The sequence below is a fragment of the Sipha flava genome, unplaced genomic scaffold, assembly GCF_003268045.1.
Source record: "Sipha flava isolate LNK unplaced genomic scaffold, YSA_version1 323_pilon_pilon, whole genome shotgun sequence".
Taxonomy (NCBI): domain Eukaryota; kingdom Metazoa; phylum Arthropoda; class Insecta; order Hemiptera; family Aphididae; genus Sipha; species Sipha flava.
The window spans coordinates 287426-305862 of record NW_020273008.1 but is presented as its reverse complement, the minus strand read 5'-3'; the positions used below and the strand labels follow the sequence as shown (position 1 = coordinate 305862).

The 18437-nt window shown below is 31.6% G+C and overlaps 1 protein-coding gene and 1 long non-coding RNA gene across 5 annotated transcripts; one reads left to right on the top strand and one right to left on the bottom strand.

Moving 5' to 3' along the window:
• Positions 1-543: 543 nt before the first annotated feature.
• LOC112686704 lies at positions 544-5482 on the bottom strand. 2 transcript variants are annotated; one of them, XM_025559115.1, is made up of 9 exons: positions 5475-5482; positions 2734-3115; positions 2013-2085; positions 1492-1585; positions 1328-1410; positions 1175-1216; positions 1000-1077; positions 858-918; positions 544-801 (listed from the first exon to the last, which is right to left on the bottom strand). In XM_025559115.1, exons 2-9 carry the CDS (start codon positions 2986-2988, stop codon positions 783-785), a joined length of 705 nt encoding a protein of 234 aa, XP_025414900.1. In that variant the 5' UTR covers positions 2989-3115; positions 5475-5482; the 3' UTR covers positions 544-782. The 2 variants fall into 2 exon arrangements, with proteins under 2 accessions (XP_025414900.1, XP_025414899.1); XM_025559114.1 differs by having other exon boundaries at positions 547-918.
• Positions 5483-6217: 735 nt separating this feature from the next.
• On the top strand, positions 6218-11657 carry LOC112686699. 3 transcript variants are annotated; one of them, XR_003148911.1, is made up of 5 exons: positions 6218-6444; positions 6513-6556; positions 7572-7745; positions 10537-11052; positions 11124-11657. It is a non-coding gene; the product is annotated as an uncharacterized LOC112686699 (long non-coding RNA). The 3 variants fall into 3 exon arrangements; XR_003148913.1 differs by lacking the exon at positions 6513-6556; XR_003148912.1 differs by lacking the exons at positions 6513-6556; positions 7572-7745.
• The last annotated feature ends 6780 nt before the right edge of the window (positions 11658-18437 follow it).

The following is an 18437-nucleotide window of genomic DNA, read 5'->3' as shown; positions in this document are numbered from 1 at the left end:
TAGTACATTATATACGTAACTTATGTAGTATTTCAACGTATATTAGTGACTAGTGTGATTATACAATCAAAATGAATGCATTTTTGCAAAATTGAGTAACGTGTTTAAAAAAAAGAGGAGTTAAACCTATAGCATTTAATGAAGTCAATACATGTGGATAGGTTGATTTAATCAATGTGCAATCTTGAAACGACGGAAAGTTCAAATTTATACGTCAAAAACTATACAATTGTGATTAAAATTTGAATTTTGGAAAATATTTTTACACTTTGCAATGTGTACAGCGATTATTGTACACATCGCGAATTGTATAAAGTAGCTTGTAAAACCTAGTTACTTTATAGAACAAAATTATACAGTTAACAATGTGTGCAATAAGCATATGTCGATGGAAATATTTAAGCAAATTCATTTGATGTATAACTGAACTCAGGATGCATATTTCATAGATAAAGAAAAAGTCATAAAACCGATTGAATAGTGAAAAATACGTCATCTGAAAAATCCAAAAGTATAAATTCACAACAAATTGTGTATATTTATTTGATTATTGTAAACATTTATAATTTTGAAGAAAAAATTAACAATTATTTAAAAACAAATTTTCGTGAACTTAGCTTACATAACATATGGTTTTACACGATATACTAATATTAACGGATTACGTCATCTTATACGGACGCGGTTTAATGTATATATTATTGAAATGATTTCCTGTTAAAAAGTAATAGCTTGCTAGTTCTCTTGGATTCGATTAAAATCCCACGATATTCTGAGCGTAATTACAATTGCTGTGATCCACTGAGTGCAAATAAAAATCAAGACCGTTTCTCTTAAGATATTTTAGAACCACGTACTTAGTTTGGTCCGACATAGGAAGTGCGTTGACAAGAACAATGATTAAAGGTTTTATCGCCACTGAAACGGGAGGGGAACAATAATTATGATTCGTAAACGGTTGAGCTGGTACTCGAAAATAATTATATTTAAAAAATTTACTTTCTCTGCAGACCAACATGATCATGTACGAATCAAAGTCATCAGAGTCGACTACAACAGCACTCGGCACTACATAAGCTGAAATCAACAACATTCGATGAGACAATGCATTAATACTCGTACATCTTTACATAAACGGAGTGACGAATCGATCGACTAAAACTGTTTTACCGACCTCCTTTTCCGGATATTTTCGCGTTGGGCTGCAAGACTAAACCTAAACGAACGGTTAAGATAATTAATTGCCATAGATATTTTGTCGGCAAGATTTATCCGTAACGTAATCATCAGATCTAAATCATTATAAGTGTATAATATGTATATTTACTTCGCAAAACTATTTGATTCATATTCAACTGAGATTTACCGCTGAACGAAGCCACTGCCAGTTGGTAGGACGTCGAACTTTCACTGAAATCAATGTTTTCTCTTACACGGTAGATTTAACTATGTATTAATTATAACAACGTAGTTTTTATAATGATGACATACCTTGAATTCGTTGAAAACATGACGAATGAAATGAGATCATCTCCTATGGCAATCGTGAAATCAATTCCGAAACATCCGCACTCCTGATTGATGTCTAATGAAAAAACAAAACTGTACTCATTATGATAAAGAACGAAACGCGAACAGTAATGGTTAGCCGCGTTGCTTTTAGACACATATGGTCGCTGTTGTTAATTTCGTAATAAATTTACGAGTGACTGGGGGGGGTATGATGTAATAAAGAAGACTGTTGCCCAACCAATTTTACCAAAAAGAAAAACGAATGGATGCGGTACGAAGCTTAACGTTATCCGCGGGTTCGTTGTTTACGTATTTGCCGCACTCGAAATTAAAAACACCGTCGCGAATTCGATCTCGTTCCGTTGAATGTCCAAACAAAACATTTGTGCGTCATTTGTTATTGAACGGTAAAGGAACAATTGTCGGTGACGAAGATCCTTTGAAAACCATAACGTTATCGTATAAGCAACGGTATTGTATTATTAACATGAGATATTCACTTGTCAGTTGACTGCAATAACTCGTGGTCGACGGGATTTTCGACGTGTAAATAGTGTACCATCTGCCGACGACCTTGAACAGAAGAACAGCGATTATCGTTAACCGTACTGGCGAAGGTAAATGTACAACGAAAGTTTTGCTTTTTTTTTTTTTTTTTGAAAATAGTACAAGATAGTGATACATTTAGACGAACATTGGAAGATAAAACTGCAAACAAATTAAACCGCTTGGCCGTGCAAGTTGAACACGTCGTTTAAATCCGAATTCCGGAACGGCTTCAATTGGTCATCAAAATTATGGAAAACGGTAATTAAATCAATCCGCACGACACGACAATAACGTATGAAACTACTGCGGATACGCGGTAAATGGACGCGCGGCGGACAGGCAATACTATTGTTCATCAAACAGAGGGCTTTAAGTGAGATCGTTATGGATTCACGTGTGTTTGACGGTCGTCAGTAAATTGTGCAGCTCGGTTTTTATTTCGTTTTGTTATAAGAAAAGTCCGGTCACGAAATCGCAAAAGAGATACACTCGTTGGACTACGATTCGGATTGACGTGCCCCGTTCAAGCTTTGGACACGGGTAATCGTTATGGCCGCGAAACACTGCGATTCGGGGATCGTGTGAAAACATGCAGGTATAAAACCAAAAAAAAAAATCTATCCGTGATCCCTGTCAAGTTACCCGCTGAACACCGAAAATCGTTTACCCTACCAGGTCGACGGTCCTGTTGGTCACGTAGGCCTTGAACTGTCCGCACGTGGAGCTCATGGTCTTGGGGTCGATCAACCATCGGATGTTGTCGAGCTGATCGAATGGTACGGGGACGAGCACCGTTTCGGGCCTGGGCACTTGCCACGGGGCCGTCACCGCGAGTTCTGCGCACACGAGTATCACCGCGGCAGTCCACATCGGCGTTCGTCCTGCGGCCGTCGCGGTCCTTCGTTGTTCAACGCCGGACGGTATCATCGCAGCACTCACTGTACGGTAATTGATTGTAGAGCAACGGATCGAAATGTTCCGTAAGAGTCGGTTGGAAATTAAACGTTGTGGCAAAGGTGATGACGAAACGATGCACGTAGTTAATTGACGGCACCTGTACAAATACGATTAATCATTACGCGGGATAACGTGTTCAATTGCCTCGGATTGGGAACGGATGTGAAAATAATTAAAAAAAAAACAAATCCAATATATATTATACATATTATTATACACATACATTTTTACAGAAATATAACAATAATAATAATAATGATAATTACAATAACAACAGTTATTAATTGTAAGTATAATGATTATAGCAATATTAATAATGATTATTTTTAATAATAATATGCATTCGTACTATGTATATATTAGTAATATTAGTAAATCCTTACCTCACGTAGCTACCTTTCATTAAACTGAAGAAAGTTGTTTATTTCGGTCGATGTCTGCATATTAAGTTTAGACCCTATTATTCTACTCTTTTCTTCACATCTCAGTAGATTTTTTTTTCCAGTTTTTAAACGACAAAATATTGATTTTTTTTTTTATTGTATTTAAAATCAATATTTTCATGTTAATATCGATGCAAAGACAAAATATTAAACATAAAATATAAACGAATCATATTTAAAGGAATAGTGTGCCGGCAATTTTCAATATTACTCCAGTTATTTCAGTCCATTCGCCAAGACGTCAAAAATATTATTTTTTTGTTCAATAATTTTATCAAATTTATTACATAATAATTAAATAATAATTGTTTTCAAAGTATAAATTTAAATTTTTAATTTATTTATTCATTTTTTTTTTTTTTTTTAAAGAAACATCTTACCAAGGTATAACTAAAAATACACCTATATGCTGAAAAAAAATATATAAAAATAAAAATATATGATTTCGTTCGTGAGAAAAAAATCCACTCAATAACCCATGTACTTAACGAATATGAAATTTTAAATAAAATATACTATCGTTATAAAAAAGTATTAAGACTTACATGAGTTAAAATTATAATTTTATACACCCCATCTGTACACTATTTCGACAGAGTTTTGAATAACATATCGCTTTATCAATGCAAATTTTTAAGACCATATTATTATAAATCCGTAATAAATGCATAAATAATAAACCTAAAAATTCGAACAACCATATTCATATTCATGTAGGATCAACTTTATTTCTTTATTTTTCCATCTTTTACTGCGTTGCAAATAAAAAGAACTTTATTAATTTTTATTCTTATATTGGGAATATATATTACTTCTCTTGATACAAGTCAGAGTATCAAAGCTATCATTACGAGATTCAGGCATTGCAATTTAAAAGAAGTATTTGAATCTCCATCTACCTAGAATGTATTATAGGAAAGATAGTAAAAACAGATAATTTATTTGTATTTTGGGAATTTCGAAATGTTATTACGGTTAAAGTAGTTATAGTGGTTGTAGGTTTTGTTTAACCCTACAGATACTATAACTAATCTAATAATTCAACGATATTCTGGAAAAAAAAAGTCTAATTCGAAAAAATCAAAACAAAAATTCTTAAAAATGCATACACTACTGATGTATGCCAAATACCACAAAAATAATAATTATTTTAAAAGATAATTATTAAAAGATTAAATTTAGTCTAATTTATAATGGAAAACGTGTAAACGTGTCTCTTACATACGTGTAAAACGATTTTATTCCAATACATTATCAATTAATGTTGTAATTAAAATATTTGTATTTTCCTCTTTTATCCTATGTATATTTTTACCAACAACGAGCGGATGTCGAATAATAACGATGGGCATGACAATAATAATTGCGATTTAAATTCATATTTTGGTAGTTATAATATTGTTCTATTAATTGCTACGAAAACAAATATTTTGAAAAATGGTTTATCGTTAAGTCCCAGTGGAATATTACTATAAACGACTGTGTGCTATTCATCGTTCACCGTATTTGTACGCTTACGAAAAATTCAAAATTCAAATCAAGAAGATGTTCCATGAATTCATCATAAAAATCTATTGTTTACGAAATGTATTATTATGAATACCATAACGGTACTCTCTTTATTGTAAAATGAACATATTATTATTCGTCCAACTATATAATAATATATTATATCATTTTTTTGATGTATGTATGGCATACGTACATCGATCTATGGTATACGCCGTAAGCCGATGCATGATGTCCTATATAATTGATACAGTACCTACATATTTTTTTGTATTCATTGAGTATTCTTCCAGATATATTTATCGTAAACGCCTGTAATACGTAACACACTCTGCATAATTTAACGTAGTCCGGGTTCGGCCACTTAACGTGTTGAAGTTCATGGTTGCGAGCTTTCTTCGTAGAATATATAATTTTCGGTCGAACACAATATACTTATATATTTATACATATATACATATACCATTGCGGTAACCGTGAGTGTTTTTGGTTAACTCAACCTACCGCAGTAATTTCACGAATACTATACAGCGACTCCTCCATAATGTCCGCCGATATCCTACACACGATGTCTGCTATTGCTCTCGGTCGACTGCAAAATCAATGATAGTCTCGTATTTCTATGACTTAAGTTATAATAAATCTCTCTATGTAAATTCTATTGGTATAAAATGTCAATAAATAAATACCTCGAGTACGTGGAATCGATAAGAATTGTAAATCAGTCTTTCTGATATTACTATTGGGAAACTATACAATATACAGTGTTTGAAAAATCAGAATTCATTCATAAAGAGCTGAATTTAAGATTAATTAAAATTTTTTTCAAATTATATTTACTGTTTTATGAATACCGAAATAATTATAAAAAAAAAAAAAAAAACGTTTTTAATAAGAGAAGTCCAAATTTGGAAAATTTGAAAATTTTATTTTATGCTATTTAAAATAAGGCGTACCATCATTTGATCGCGGTAATTTGGTCACGCGTCAAATGGATTTACGTCATTTGGACGCACGACAATTGGTCGCGTACGAAATTTCGTCACGCGTAATTTCGATAATTTCGACGCATGTTACATTTGGTTGTGCGTCAATTTGTCGCTTATCAATATTACCGATAATTGTTTAGCTAAGTACCTATATATAATATGTATATGTCACTTATGACTTATACATTTATAACCTTATCTGTTAGATAAGTTTTCGGTGTCTATAATTTATTTTACTACATAATATGATTTTCTGGCAGTGCTTGCATAGCATTTTACTATAGTGCGCGGCATCGTATTCGTAAACTCGTAACGAATAGTATGCCATACCTATAATGCCTTTAGAACTTATAAAAAATCAACGTGGTCGAGATATTTTTATTTATAATGGTTTTATTCATAAACAAGAAAGGACGATTGAAGATAAAATAATTTTGAAATGCAATGAAAAAAAAAATGTACTAGTCGAGCTCATACAATTCAAGGTAAGATAATTAATCTATATATTTTAGGTATCATATAAGTTTATTAATTTCATGAGTTTTCTTAATAGATAACGTCACAAAATTCACCGATCATCATCATGTACAAAATAGGGTAATAATCAAAGCAAAAATAGTTTTTGAATTTAAATTTAAACATTTTGTTTTTGTATACACTTACCTATATTTTAATTTAATTACATTTTTTATAAATATTTAGATTGTGTTATGTATTTAAGAAGCTAATTAATTTCAATTTATACATCCCTATATTATACCAACCTATATTTTATTTTGATGTTGCTATTTTTTTTTTTTTTGCTAATTAATTTCAATTTACGCGACCAAATGTAACATGCGTCGAAATTACACGCGACGAAATGTCGTACGCGACCAATTGACGTGCGACCAAATTACCGCGACCAAATGATATACATTCTTAAAATAAACATCAAGAAAACAAACTAATTAATCATATTTGGATAATATTATAAATTTGTTAAACATTTTACAAATATTCATTTAAACTTACAATTCATAAATTACATTAAATTATTAAAAAATAAATGTTTCTCCTTTGATGATTTATTCGGTAATATGGAAATCAATAATATATTTGTCAATCGTTGTCCAGGATCAATCATATATTGATACACTTTCCATTTAAATCAAGGTCTTATAGTAGTTATTAAATAATATACATATATATATATATCCCTAACCTAGGGATTTTATAAATTTTGTAATGTTAATCTAAATAAAATAGAAAATATGAAAAATCAAAAAATATCTAAAAAATAGTCGAACTTCAAAGGCAAATTATTGTTACTCCTCTCAGAAGGGATGATCCATTTATAATAATGTATTTAATAATAACAAACAAAATGGAGTGAATAGAAAAATATTCATCTTATATATAACATATGATTATTCTTTCAACGCAAACGGGATATAATAACACACCAGGAAAGTAATAATTATTTTTTTTTATTAATCATAATACAACTCAGCAGCAGAGGCCATTAGTTGACGTGGCTAAATCACTAAATACAATTATTGTACGATACATTATTAGTTTAGCAGTATAATTATATTTTGTTTATAAAATTAGTTGATTTTAAAAATTATAGGATTTTCTTGTTTTAATCTGGGTTCAGATGGAGGATTGCGTCAAGAGATTCTGTCAAGTTTAGGATTATTCGCTCTTGGACGTCTAGATGATATTCCATTAGTCACTGTTCGGTAATGAGTCGTTGGTCATATGCTTTGCAAATGAGAGGTTGATCTTTTGACACGAGGAATCCGTGAGTATGACCTAGTATGTAACTTGATGACTGATTCTTAGGTGATTTAATATGGTTTCTCCCTTTCGATTAATATTAGGGTTATCCCATGAGAAGGAATTGATCTGATTTAGTTTTGTGATCTGGTTATTCAATAATATATAGAATTTTTTCTTTTTTTATAAGGGTTTTCAAGGAATTTTTGAAGTCGTTGTGGGTGAGGAAGTTCAGTGCGACCATGTCAGTATTGGAAATGGCAGTTTTGGCATATTTATCAGCAGTTTCTTTACTAATTATACCGATGTACCCTTAAATTAAAGAGTATAATTTGTATTTTTGCTACATCGAGATTGTTTTGGATAAGGGATGCGATATCACTTGGGTTGTTTTTATTTTTTATGCTGTTTGGGCCACTGAAAGAATCGATAAATATTATAAACCTGTTGTGCCCAGAGGTCTTTATTACTTCTATGATTTTTGAAATTGTTAGTGCTTCGGCGGAGGAGATTGAACACTCATTTGGAGGTTTAAAAGTTAAGTTTGTGTTTTTGAAAATCATTACGATTCTAACCCCTTCATATGACTTGGAAGCATCAGTGTATGTTTTTTGATAGTTCTTGACGTTATCTAGGATATCATAGATATGTCTTTTATATATTTTAGATGCTGTATTTTGTTTGGATAAGACGTTAAATTTGGTGTTAATTTGATAATTGTTGTCCCAAGGTGGGCTTATGATGAATTTTTGGGAGATGATTTGATTGAAGTGGATATAATTTCATTGGTCAGCTTCGTCATTTCATTGTTTATATTGCTAAAGCTGTCACCGTTTCGTCCAGCTATTCAAGCAATGTATTATGCAAATAACTATATCGTTCTTAGAGTAAGAGGAGTTCACCAGCTTTATTGTATATGTTGGACGGGTTTGGAAGGCTCTTAGTACTAGTCTTAGTCCGGTATGCTTACTGTGTCAATCAGTTTTAGGGTTGATCAGTTATTGATGCAAATTTATTATCGCCTTTTTTAAATTTGGTGAAATTTTGTTTGTTTGTTTGATTTTTGTTATTAGAAGCAAAAGAGTGATCGAAGACTGTATGGTTATTATCGGTGATGGAAAAAGATTCACTAACAGTAGTAGTCTTATATGTGGTAGAAAAGGAAATGTTTGGTACGCACGCGACGCCCTCATTATCATCACCTAATGATGTGTTTGAATTGGATTGTATTTCAGTACTTGAAGTTTTAATTGCCGATGGTGTTGTTATTTTTTCATTTAAAATTGTGATGGAGATTGTTTTGTTTTTGGGTGGAATTTGATTGAGTATTGTTCTTGGGAGAGTGGTATTTTAAAGCGTTAGCGATCATTTTGGTAAGTTAATTTTAAAACATTTCTAGTTTTATGGAACAGTACTCTGGTGCTACCGGAAGCTTGGTAAAGGTGTACTTTGGAAACATATGTATTGAGCGGTCGTAAGTTAAATACGCACTGAAACAATTAGTATTTCGGTCGTTGACAATACATTTCTAAAATCGGTTTGTTACAATATTGACCTCCGACATCAACTTTTATCGTTAAATATATGTTTTCGGTAATTTTGTAAGAAATTACGATTATTATGATTATGATTTTATGAAAATGATCTAGTCAAATCTCAATGGACCCATGATTGCGAAAAATTTCATTCTGTTCAAATCACCCAGTAGCTTATAAGGGTTCGATAACAATATACGGTCATATTTTTGGAAGTATAAATTAATAAAAACATATTTTTAAGTCCGATTTCATACTTAACATGTAATTATGAATGATTTAATGACACATAGCCCACGCGTATTGTTTGGGTAAATATTAGAAATGTTTATTGTTTGGTTTTAGAATACAGTTTTATTATATACAATACAGTTCTGTATTTTGTGTAAACATTTAATAGATTTGACAGTTGTTCATATGTATATTTAAACGACGCAATCAAAATAAATTAAATTTACACCAAAATTGAATAATATAACGAAAAATATTTTTTACATTTCTCAATCATTAGTTTTTGTAGTAATATTTTTATCAGATTACCGTCTACTTAATAAATTTAAATAAGTATAAAATGTATTCAACATACTATATACTGAAAATAGTCAAATGAATCATTTAAATGTATTCGAGCTGAAAAAAATCAATGAAATCACTCTAAAAACTGTTTAAAAGAACCAGCACAAAATTATAATTGTTTTGTTATTGGGCTATGTTTAAGACTGGCTGAATTTTTAGTGTTTATGACCACAATATATTTATACGTCGTGGACACATAAAAATGTAATTCATAAAATATAAAAATGTACTATCAAACGTTACGCCTGCGAACGGTTAATATAGTGACATTATAATTTTATCAATATATTGTTTGAAAATATACAATTGTTTTATGTAGATATGAGTTTTTCCTTTTTTGATTTTGAAATTAATTTTTTTTACATTTAATTTGAAATTTTTACGTTTTTTTTTACTTCCCTCTACAATATTAATTTGCTTTGATGATGATATTCTTTTTTTTTTATTTTTTTCACATTTTTTTTTTGACGCTATTAGTTGAAATGATAGCTATGTTTCATTCAAATAATTAAAACGTCATGTCAGACCATTATTGTGCAATGCTTAAACTGTACACTAATAACTAATACTTTTGAAACTTTTGAACAGCTGTACACCAAACCACCACCTGTTATAACCATTTCGAAATTATGGTCCGGTTTATGCAATTCACATTCGAAAACAATACGAATCTCCTTACGAATTGTATATTTTTGACTTTTTCAGATAAGAAAACAGTTTGCACCCGGGGTCTGATGACTAGCACTTGCGCTCACCCACAACAGCGTACCATTGTTAGCTCTTGAGAGCTGTTAACAAAACTCAAAGAAATTATGGGTTATTGAATCCAAAGCGTCGACGGGCTTAGGGCCATCTACGGACCACCAGTGTCGAAACCCCATGTCATCCACGAGCATGGCACTCGTACCAAAAGTTGGGTGTTTCGTGTCTACTGCCCAATCGTCTTGGTCGAGTCGAGTTTCCGCCAACCTTTGTCATATTTTCGGTTACAGATAATCTTTGGTGTATGTCTCATCCAGCAGAGCAGCAAGACATTCGGAAGAAACGCCACTGTCTGCACCATACAACATTCACAATGTCTGAATACCATCAAAACCCGCACCGAACTTATTGAAAAACTTCGCCTGGACTATTATCTATCCTCAACCGTATCAGTTGCTCCCGCAACAGCTACCACCAAGCCCATATAAGGGTACTCTGCCAAGCGTCATCACCACTAATGTAACACTGAGTAGTTATTACAACTCCCTCGTAACACTCCCATATTAACCCATGTCTCCTTTACCGTTTAGGTCGGAATACCATCGGATCTGTGATGCATTTCTATTTTAACGGACCAATATCCCCTTACAGGTATATGTGGACATACAGCGACAAACACGCGCGATTTCGGTCGACGAACTTAAATAAGTAGCCATGGGCATGAAGATGGGAAAATATTAGGTCATTGCAATATGAAAAGGTCCGGAGATGACTACATTGCACACGTATGGGGGCAGGGAGAAATAGACTTAATGTTCCGTAATGTACGAATTCGTACGTTAGCACATACATCACGCAGATTGTAATAATTGGCGTTCATAATTAAATATTGGACCTATGTAAATGTAAACGTTACAAGGTGTATGTAAATTATTGTACTATAGGGATGTAAATGTAGATATCATTAGATTATACGATGAACGTAAAAATTACTTTAGTCATAAATAGTCGAACCTAATCTAAATCGGGCGAAGTGATGTGATTCGGTCAGTTTATTTATATTTGTATCAGTACGGGTTTTTGTGTTTTATTCGTGAACTTAACTTTAATTTGCATTTTATTGAAATTTTTTACTACATTTTATATTTAATTGAAAATATCTATACAAATATTTATATCCACCAATTTATAAAAACAATTTAACTTTTAATATATTATTATTACAGTAAAATCTCGCTAAGACGAAACCGATGATTACTTGCATATTAATAATTTATTGTAAACGTTACACAAAAAAGTTTTGAAACAATGACTTAAAATCATTTTAATAAAGTTATTGAAGTTTAATAAAACCTTGAACATAGTTTTGAAATAAAATTTAGAAGGGAAGCCAGAAATTCGTTGGTAAAACATAGGTCAATTAGCCAAATATAGCCAAATAGGTTAGAGCGTCAGCCCTGTATCATTATTTTATGGGCACCGCATTCCACAGGCAGTCTATCAATTTTATTACTTAAATTTAAAACATCTCATGTATCAATCAATTTTATTACATAGTTTTAAATGTCATCTTATGGGTATCGACGATAGTAACCATTAAATTGAAAGTTTTCCAGTCATTACTAGCCGTAATCTACGTTGTGTTTCAGTGTTATTATTGTTCGTCTTATCGGGAGTTTTGTGTCGATTTTGATATGGATACCTGTCCGTTTTCTCTTTAACAAGATTTCCGTCTTGGCGCGATAAATCCATCATGAATTAGGAAATAAGACCAAATAAATTGTCCATGTTATCGGAGTATCTGCCTTACCTATGTTGCATATAACGCGATCTTTTACTGAGTCATATAATACCGGTGGACGCGTGTACTTATAGTTAAAATATGATTTATGTGTACATTATGTGACATACGTACGTACATTTTTTATTCGTCTGAAATTAAGTGACCGTTACAAAACGATACGCGGCCCGAACGCTTGCTCCGACAATATGCCACGGGGTTGTGGGCAAAGAACTAAATGAAAATAATAATGAAAAAAATTCTTACTCCACGAAAAACATTATTATTGTGATTTGTCTGGCAGGGTCGTGAAGGATTACAGATTATTTATGTTTTTATTTTGTAACGTCTCCTATTTTATATTCACCGTCAACCGGACACAATGCATCAAGATTACAGTAACAAGTCAGGGGATTCGCTGATAAATTGAGCAAAAACGTGCAGCGCAACAATTGTACGATCCAGAGGGTGGGGGGGAGAGGAGAGAAGGGTTCATCCCATGTACGACCGTGGTGTGTATGAATTGCAAAGTTGAAAAAAAAAATAAATAAAAAAAATAACAAATATTTATGTACACGCACACACTTCCGGCGGGACACGTCATAAATCCGTCTTACGATCGCCGTGGTCAACTACTGCAAAACGAATTTACGATAGATGGGGGATGAGATTTTTCCGTCGTTTTTGAAAAACCCGTGTCGTCGATCCCTACCTTTACAATTATGCATCGCGTGTTTGTCCGGCAAAATATGTTTAGGTTTTCGGACCTTGCTGATTCATTTGAATATAATTTGTTGGATAACCGTCCGTCACATTAGGTTCACCTCTCGTTGGTTGATTTTAGACGTCGGCATGCGTAATGTTTATTTAAAAGAGATGTAAAACTTTTCAGGACAAAAATAAATATCTTCTCCCGCCTTCAAAAAAAATTATTATTTTTTTAACACTAGAAATATATCAAAAATACTTTAAATTGTACACAGCAAATACTGCAAAAATTATTGTTTTCTCTGCAGTCTTGGTACTGTATGCCTGATAGTTTACATAAAATACAGATACATGGATCTGCTATCATAAATGCAGCATTTCTTCTTATAGGTAAAATATAAAACGTATAATAATAGTTAAGTATAAAATTATATGCATAGTTTGTTTTTTATTAATAAGGGCCGGTTAGCCGAGAAAGCAGTGATAGCGAATAAAAAAGAATACAAGAAGTTTAGAGAACACCATACTTAAAAAAATGCACGGATTAGTACAAATGAAAATATAGTACATATGCTTTGAGTGTCCTCGATAAGAGCACTAATAAAAAAAACAAATAAATGAATTGTCAGATGATATAAAATCACTGATTATATGTGACACAGATACAGGGAAGAAGAAAACGAAGCATCTGATATATCTGTTGAAAAACCTGTCAGTTCTAGTAATTCTTATTTATAGAAATGTAACAAATAAAATTGTATTATATCATTAAAATAAATAAAGTACTAACCATTTTTTTTTCAAAAATTCCCAAAAAAAAAAAAAATAAACTGAGTTTGGAAATGAACTAAGTATCCAAAAATTAAAATAGAATTATAAATAATTAATTTTATCATGTTAAAAATTATTTTTAGAACACTGCGATGGCACTATAATGCTTATTTCGGGTATAATATGACTAATGACGCGTTTATTCTCTCCGATTTTAGAATGTAAACCATGATAATACATTTGAATTTCGTTAAATCAAAACTATTCTATTAAGATAATGAATTCGAGTTTAACATAATAATTATAATGATTGTAATACTAACAAATTATTTTTAGTAACCTACATCAATGGAATTAAATCATATTGATAAAGCACTTACATAAATTAATTGAACCTCGTTTTAAATTATATATTCCATACATGCACTGGCATATTATTATACGAAGAATGTTTTAATGTGATAAGATAATATTTATACCAACTGAATGCTTTTTATCGAATGATTATTCTATATTATTTCATTTTAATATAGTAGTTCGTGAATCAAAAACGATAAGAAATTAAAAGTTCATAAAACCAAATAATCGTGTGCTTTTCATTATTAGGATGTCATCGAGAATTTCAAAACATTGCTTAAACAAGAAATTATATTTCATTTCAGAATTAATGAAATCACGTAATTGTGCGATTTTTATATTATCTTTTATATAATTTAGAAACGTTTAAATAGTATATTAAAATATACCTAATTTTAGTAAAATATTAATGAATATTAGTTCATATAACAGTAGTTATAGTCATAAAGGATTTGTTATATTGCTTATTCAGTTAAAAAATTTTGATTTTGAAATAAAAACTTTTAATTAAATTTCAATTTTTTTATAATTAATACACCATTTTTTTTTAAATTTTTTTTATCGAATATCAATTTAAACAGATATTTAGATTGTAGTTGTTTTAAAATTAATTATGCTCCCTAGTCAGTTACTAGTAACAGATATTAAATTTCCATTTGCAATGAGAAAAGTATGTTATAATTATGTTTTCATAATAGAGTCAACTGTGCACATATTATATTATTAATTGTATAGAATATTAAAAGAGTAAATAATCCTATTGTTGATTGAAATATATATGCATATTACTATCACATACTCTTAATTGTCTGCTATTTGAGACTGTATACAAACTAATCACGTTTATATCTGTTTATCACAATTATCTATAAACTTTTTTTTTTTTTTTATTTTAATACGTAATATACAATCTATATCAAACGACACAATAAGCATATATGATAAGGGGTACAGATAACATGAGTATACAAAATACAAAAAGTGAATAAAGAAGCCACCCAATGATGACACTTAAATGTTGATAGTTTATATGAAAAATGTAAATGAATTATATATATTTAATAAGTTAGTATTTTTTTTTTTTTTATTTTTTTTTCTATATTACAATTTGTAACAGGTCTCTACACCATTCACGTTTTAATCGTCTAGGAGGACTGCCGGGGATTGAGAGGGAGGAAAGGTTTTTAATTAAAGGATTTGAGTGGGAGGAAAGACGGTTATGGAATCTTTTGTAAAAGTGTTTGGCTTCCTCGTGGATAGTTTTTAATTTTAGGTCTGTATGGAAAGTATGGTTAGATATGTATGGGGGAGCATTTATTAATTTTCTTAGCGCAATGTTTTGAAAACATTGAATTTTATTTAAATTTGTCTTTTTTGCACTTCCCCATAGCTGTATCCCGTACGTCCAGATTGGTTTCAGTAGTGTTTTGTAGATGAGGAGTTTGACATGAAGGGAGGTGTGTTTATTAGAGACTAGAGGTTTGAGGATACGAAAGCGGTTTTTCAGTGAAAGTCTTTTTGCTCTAATATGGTGGGCCCAAGTTAATCTTTTATCTAATGTAAGACCAAGGTATTTAACTGAAGGAGAGGATGGAATTGGAGCACCGTACAGAGTTACCTCAGGGGTAAGAGCTGGTCTAAGCGTAAAGGTGGTGTGTATAGACTTGCTATGGTTTAGTTTAAATCTCCATTTGGTATACCAATTCTCCATAAGGTCTAGGTGAGTTTGAAGGTTTGCGGAGGCTATGCATGGGTTGTCATTCATAGATATAATTACTTTATCATTGGCATAATCTGCTACTGATGTATTTGGTGTGATTGGTTGATCTGCTGCAAATATATTGTAGAGAATGGGGGATAAAATGCCGCCCTGTGGAACCCCAGCACTTATACTGCCAATACTTGACGTGTCAGACCCGTATCGTATTTGGAAGGTACGTTCAGTTAGATATGATTTGATTAGAAGATAGAAGGGTGAAGGAAGAAATGTTTTTATTTTATGCAGGAGACCATCGTGCCAGACTCTATCAAAAGCTTGTGATATGTCTAAGAAAGCTGCTGTACAAAATAATTTTTTTTCCAGAGAGAAAGATATTGCATCTACTACCCTATGCAGTTGATGGGTCGTCAAATGTGAAGAACGAAAACCAAACTGGTAGTTTGGTTAAACTAGTTAATTTGTTCAACGAAAAACTTTTCCAGCAAAATGCTGTGTATAAAAAAAAAAAAATAATAATAATATGTTTCAAATCGGAGTACTTCAGAAATATTTATTTTATGAGAAATTATTACTATATCATTATGTTTTTAATTCATTGTTAAATCCATCAATAAAAAAGCTCCATATAAAATTACAAAACATCAACTCCACATCGACATTTTACCGTAGTAATACTACTACTGTTACTTCTTCTGTTTATTTAGCTTTTATTGACCATTAAGGCCCATTAGTGCACCATACGGTCACCTTAATCCGTATGTGTTATTTACCTATTATTCCGAGTTATGAACCCTAAGTATCCGAATATTCTAGTCGGGTTCAGTCTAGGTGCTTGCTCAGTGGTTTCATATCTTCCGGTGTGTCCTTTATGTAATCCAATCTCGATACGCGTCTCGGACAGACCATTTTATAGATTCGTGATTTAAATAGAAGATAATTAAAAAAAACTCATACACTGAAATATATCGTGGTTGAGTTGATTTCGGGCATTCTTTTTCAGCTCCTAAGGATCAAAGTTCGACGAAGAAGATTTTATAAAATGGTCAATGGATTTTCCACTGCCGTTATGTATCCGTTTTTTCGCAGCAACGCGTAGCAATAACGCGTACGTAATATTATATGGTTTAGTCGGTCATCGGCGAACCGATCAAGCGACGAGATCGAAATTCCGATGGCGGTGGTGACATTCCCGTGGAGAGTTCAAAAAGAAGAACGTATATGATCATACTTCTCGAGCGTGTTCCGTTGGCTCCGGCACAAACTAACATAATAAAGGTTTAACCCATACACGCGTAAACGTGCGCGAGTGCATGCGGTACTTTCGCTCAAAGTTCCGAGATACTTTCAAACATTGGACATTATACTTAACGACCGTGTAGTTTATCTGAAAAACTCAATGGTAAAAGTGCCGTCTGACGGCATTTGACTTCGTTCCCTTTCCGTTAAAATAAATAAATAAAAATAGATAAGAAATATATTATGTGCTTAAACGCGTGCGGTTCCCTCTCAACCTTTATGGAGATATACGACTCTCTGTTATACGATATCAAAGCCTCAGCATAGAGACCACACACAAACACACACACACACACACAGGCGCGCGAGCCCACAATGTTGGCATCAAAAGGCCAGCGATTGTTGGTCCGCATTTATATAACACTCACGAGGAAATCGAGGTTTCCTTTCAAAACAATATAGAGTCTTTGCACCAATACAACAGACTCAGTGCGATCGAACACGGTTGTGGCGAAGGGAAGTAGAACAGACTCAGCATTCTTTATCATAATATCTTATAGACTCCCAAGACTGTACTTCAGTACTGACTAAACTGACACGTAACCTATTACGCAAAATTATTTATGAAAATTAAGTTTTACGTTTTATTAGAGAATTCCTAATGATTAATCTTTATTCTTACAAAAAATGATTTTATCTGACTAAAGTAGTACTTTTCCATATTCCAATTGACCATTTGGTTCATATTTAATAGCAAGAAAAAAATAAAATATTATTGTAATTTATAATTATTAACATTTAATTAATATAGAAGTTTTTAATTCTCTTTCTGGCCATTATTGAAACAAAAAAAGGTATTATTTTGACTAAAACTATATTTTTTTCTTTCATATTAACATAATTATTATTAATAAGTTCTATAGCGTATTCTAACTTTATTTATAGACCGGGTTCAAGTCACCTCCATATTTGGTCCTTATTTGCACCAAGTAATATAACTATATTCTACAAGATAAAATCGAGGGATCAAATGAATGATAATGATTTTCCGATCTTATGTCGCATTACTGTACTTAATAAAAATGTATAACAATTTTTTCCGTATCGATTTCTTTTTGGTTTTTAATCAAAAATATCGTATACAAACCAAATCCTATGTAGATTTTCTTTCAAACAATCAAAATTGCATGCAATTTTTCTTTTAATTCAAATAATATTTCCCACTACTAGAAATTTGAACGCTTAGAACCTTTTTATATATGACAAATTAAATAAATATCAAATAATATGTGTGACGTTTTTTTTAAAGACCTGTTAGTAAATAAAATAAAA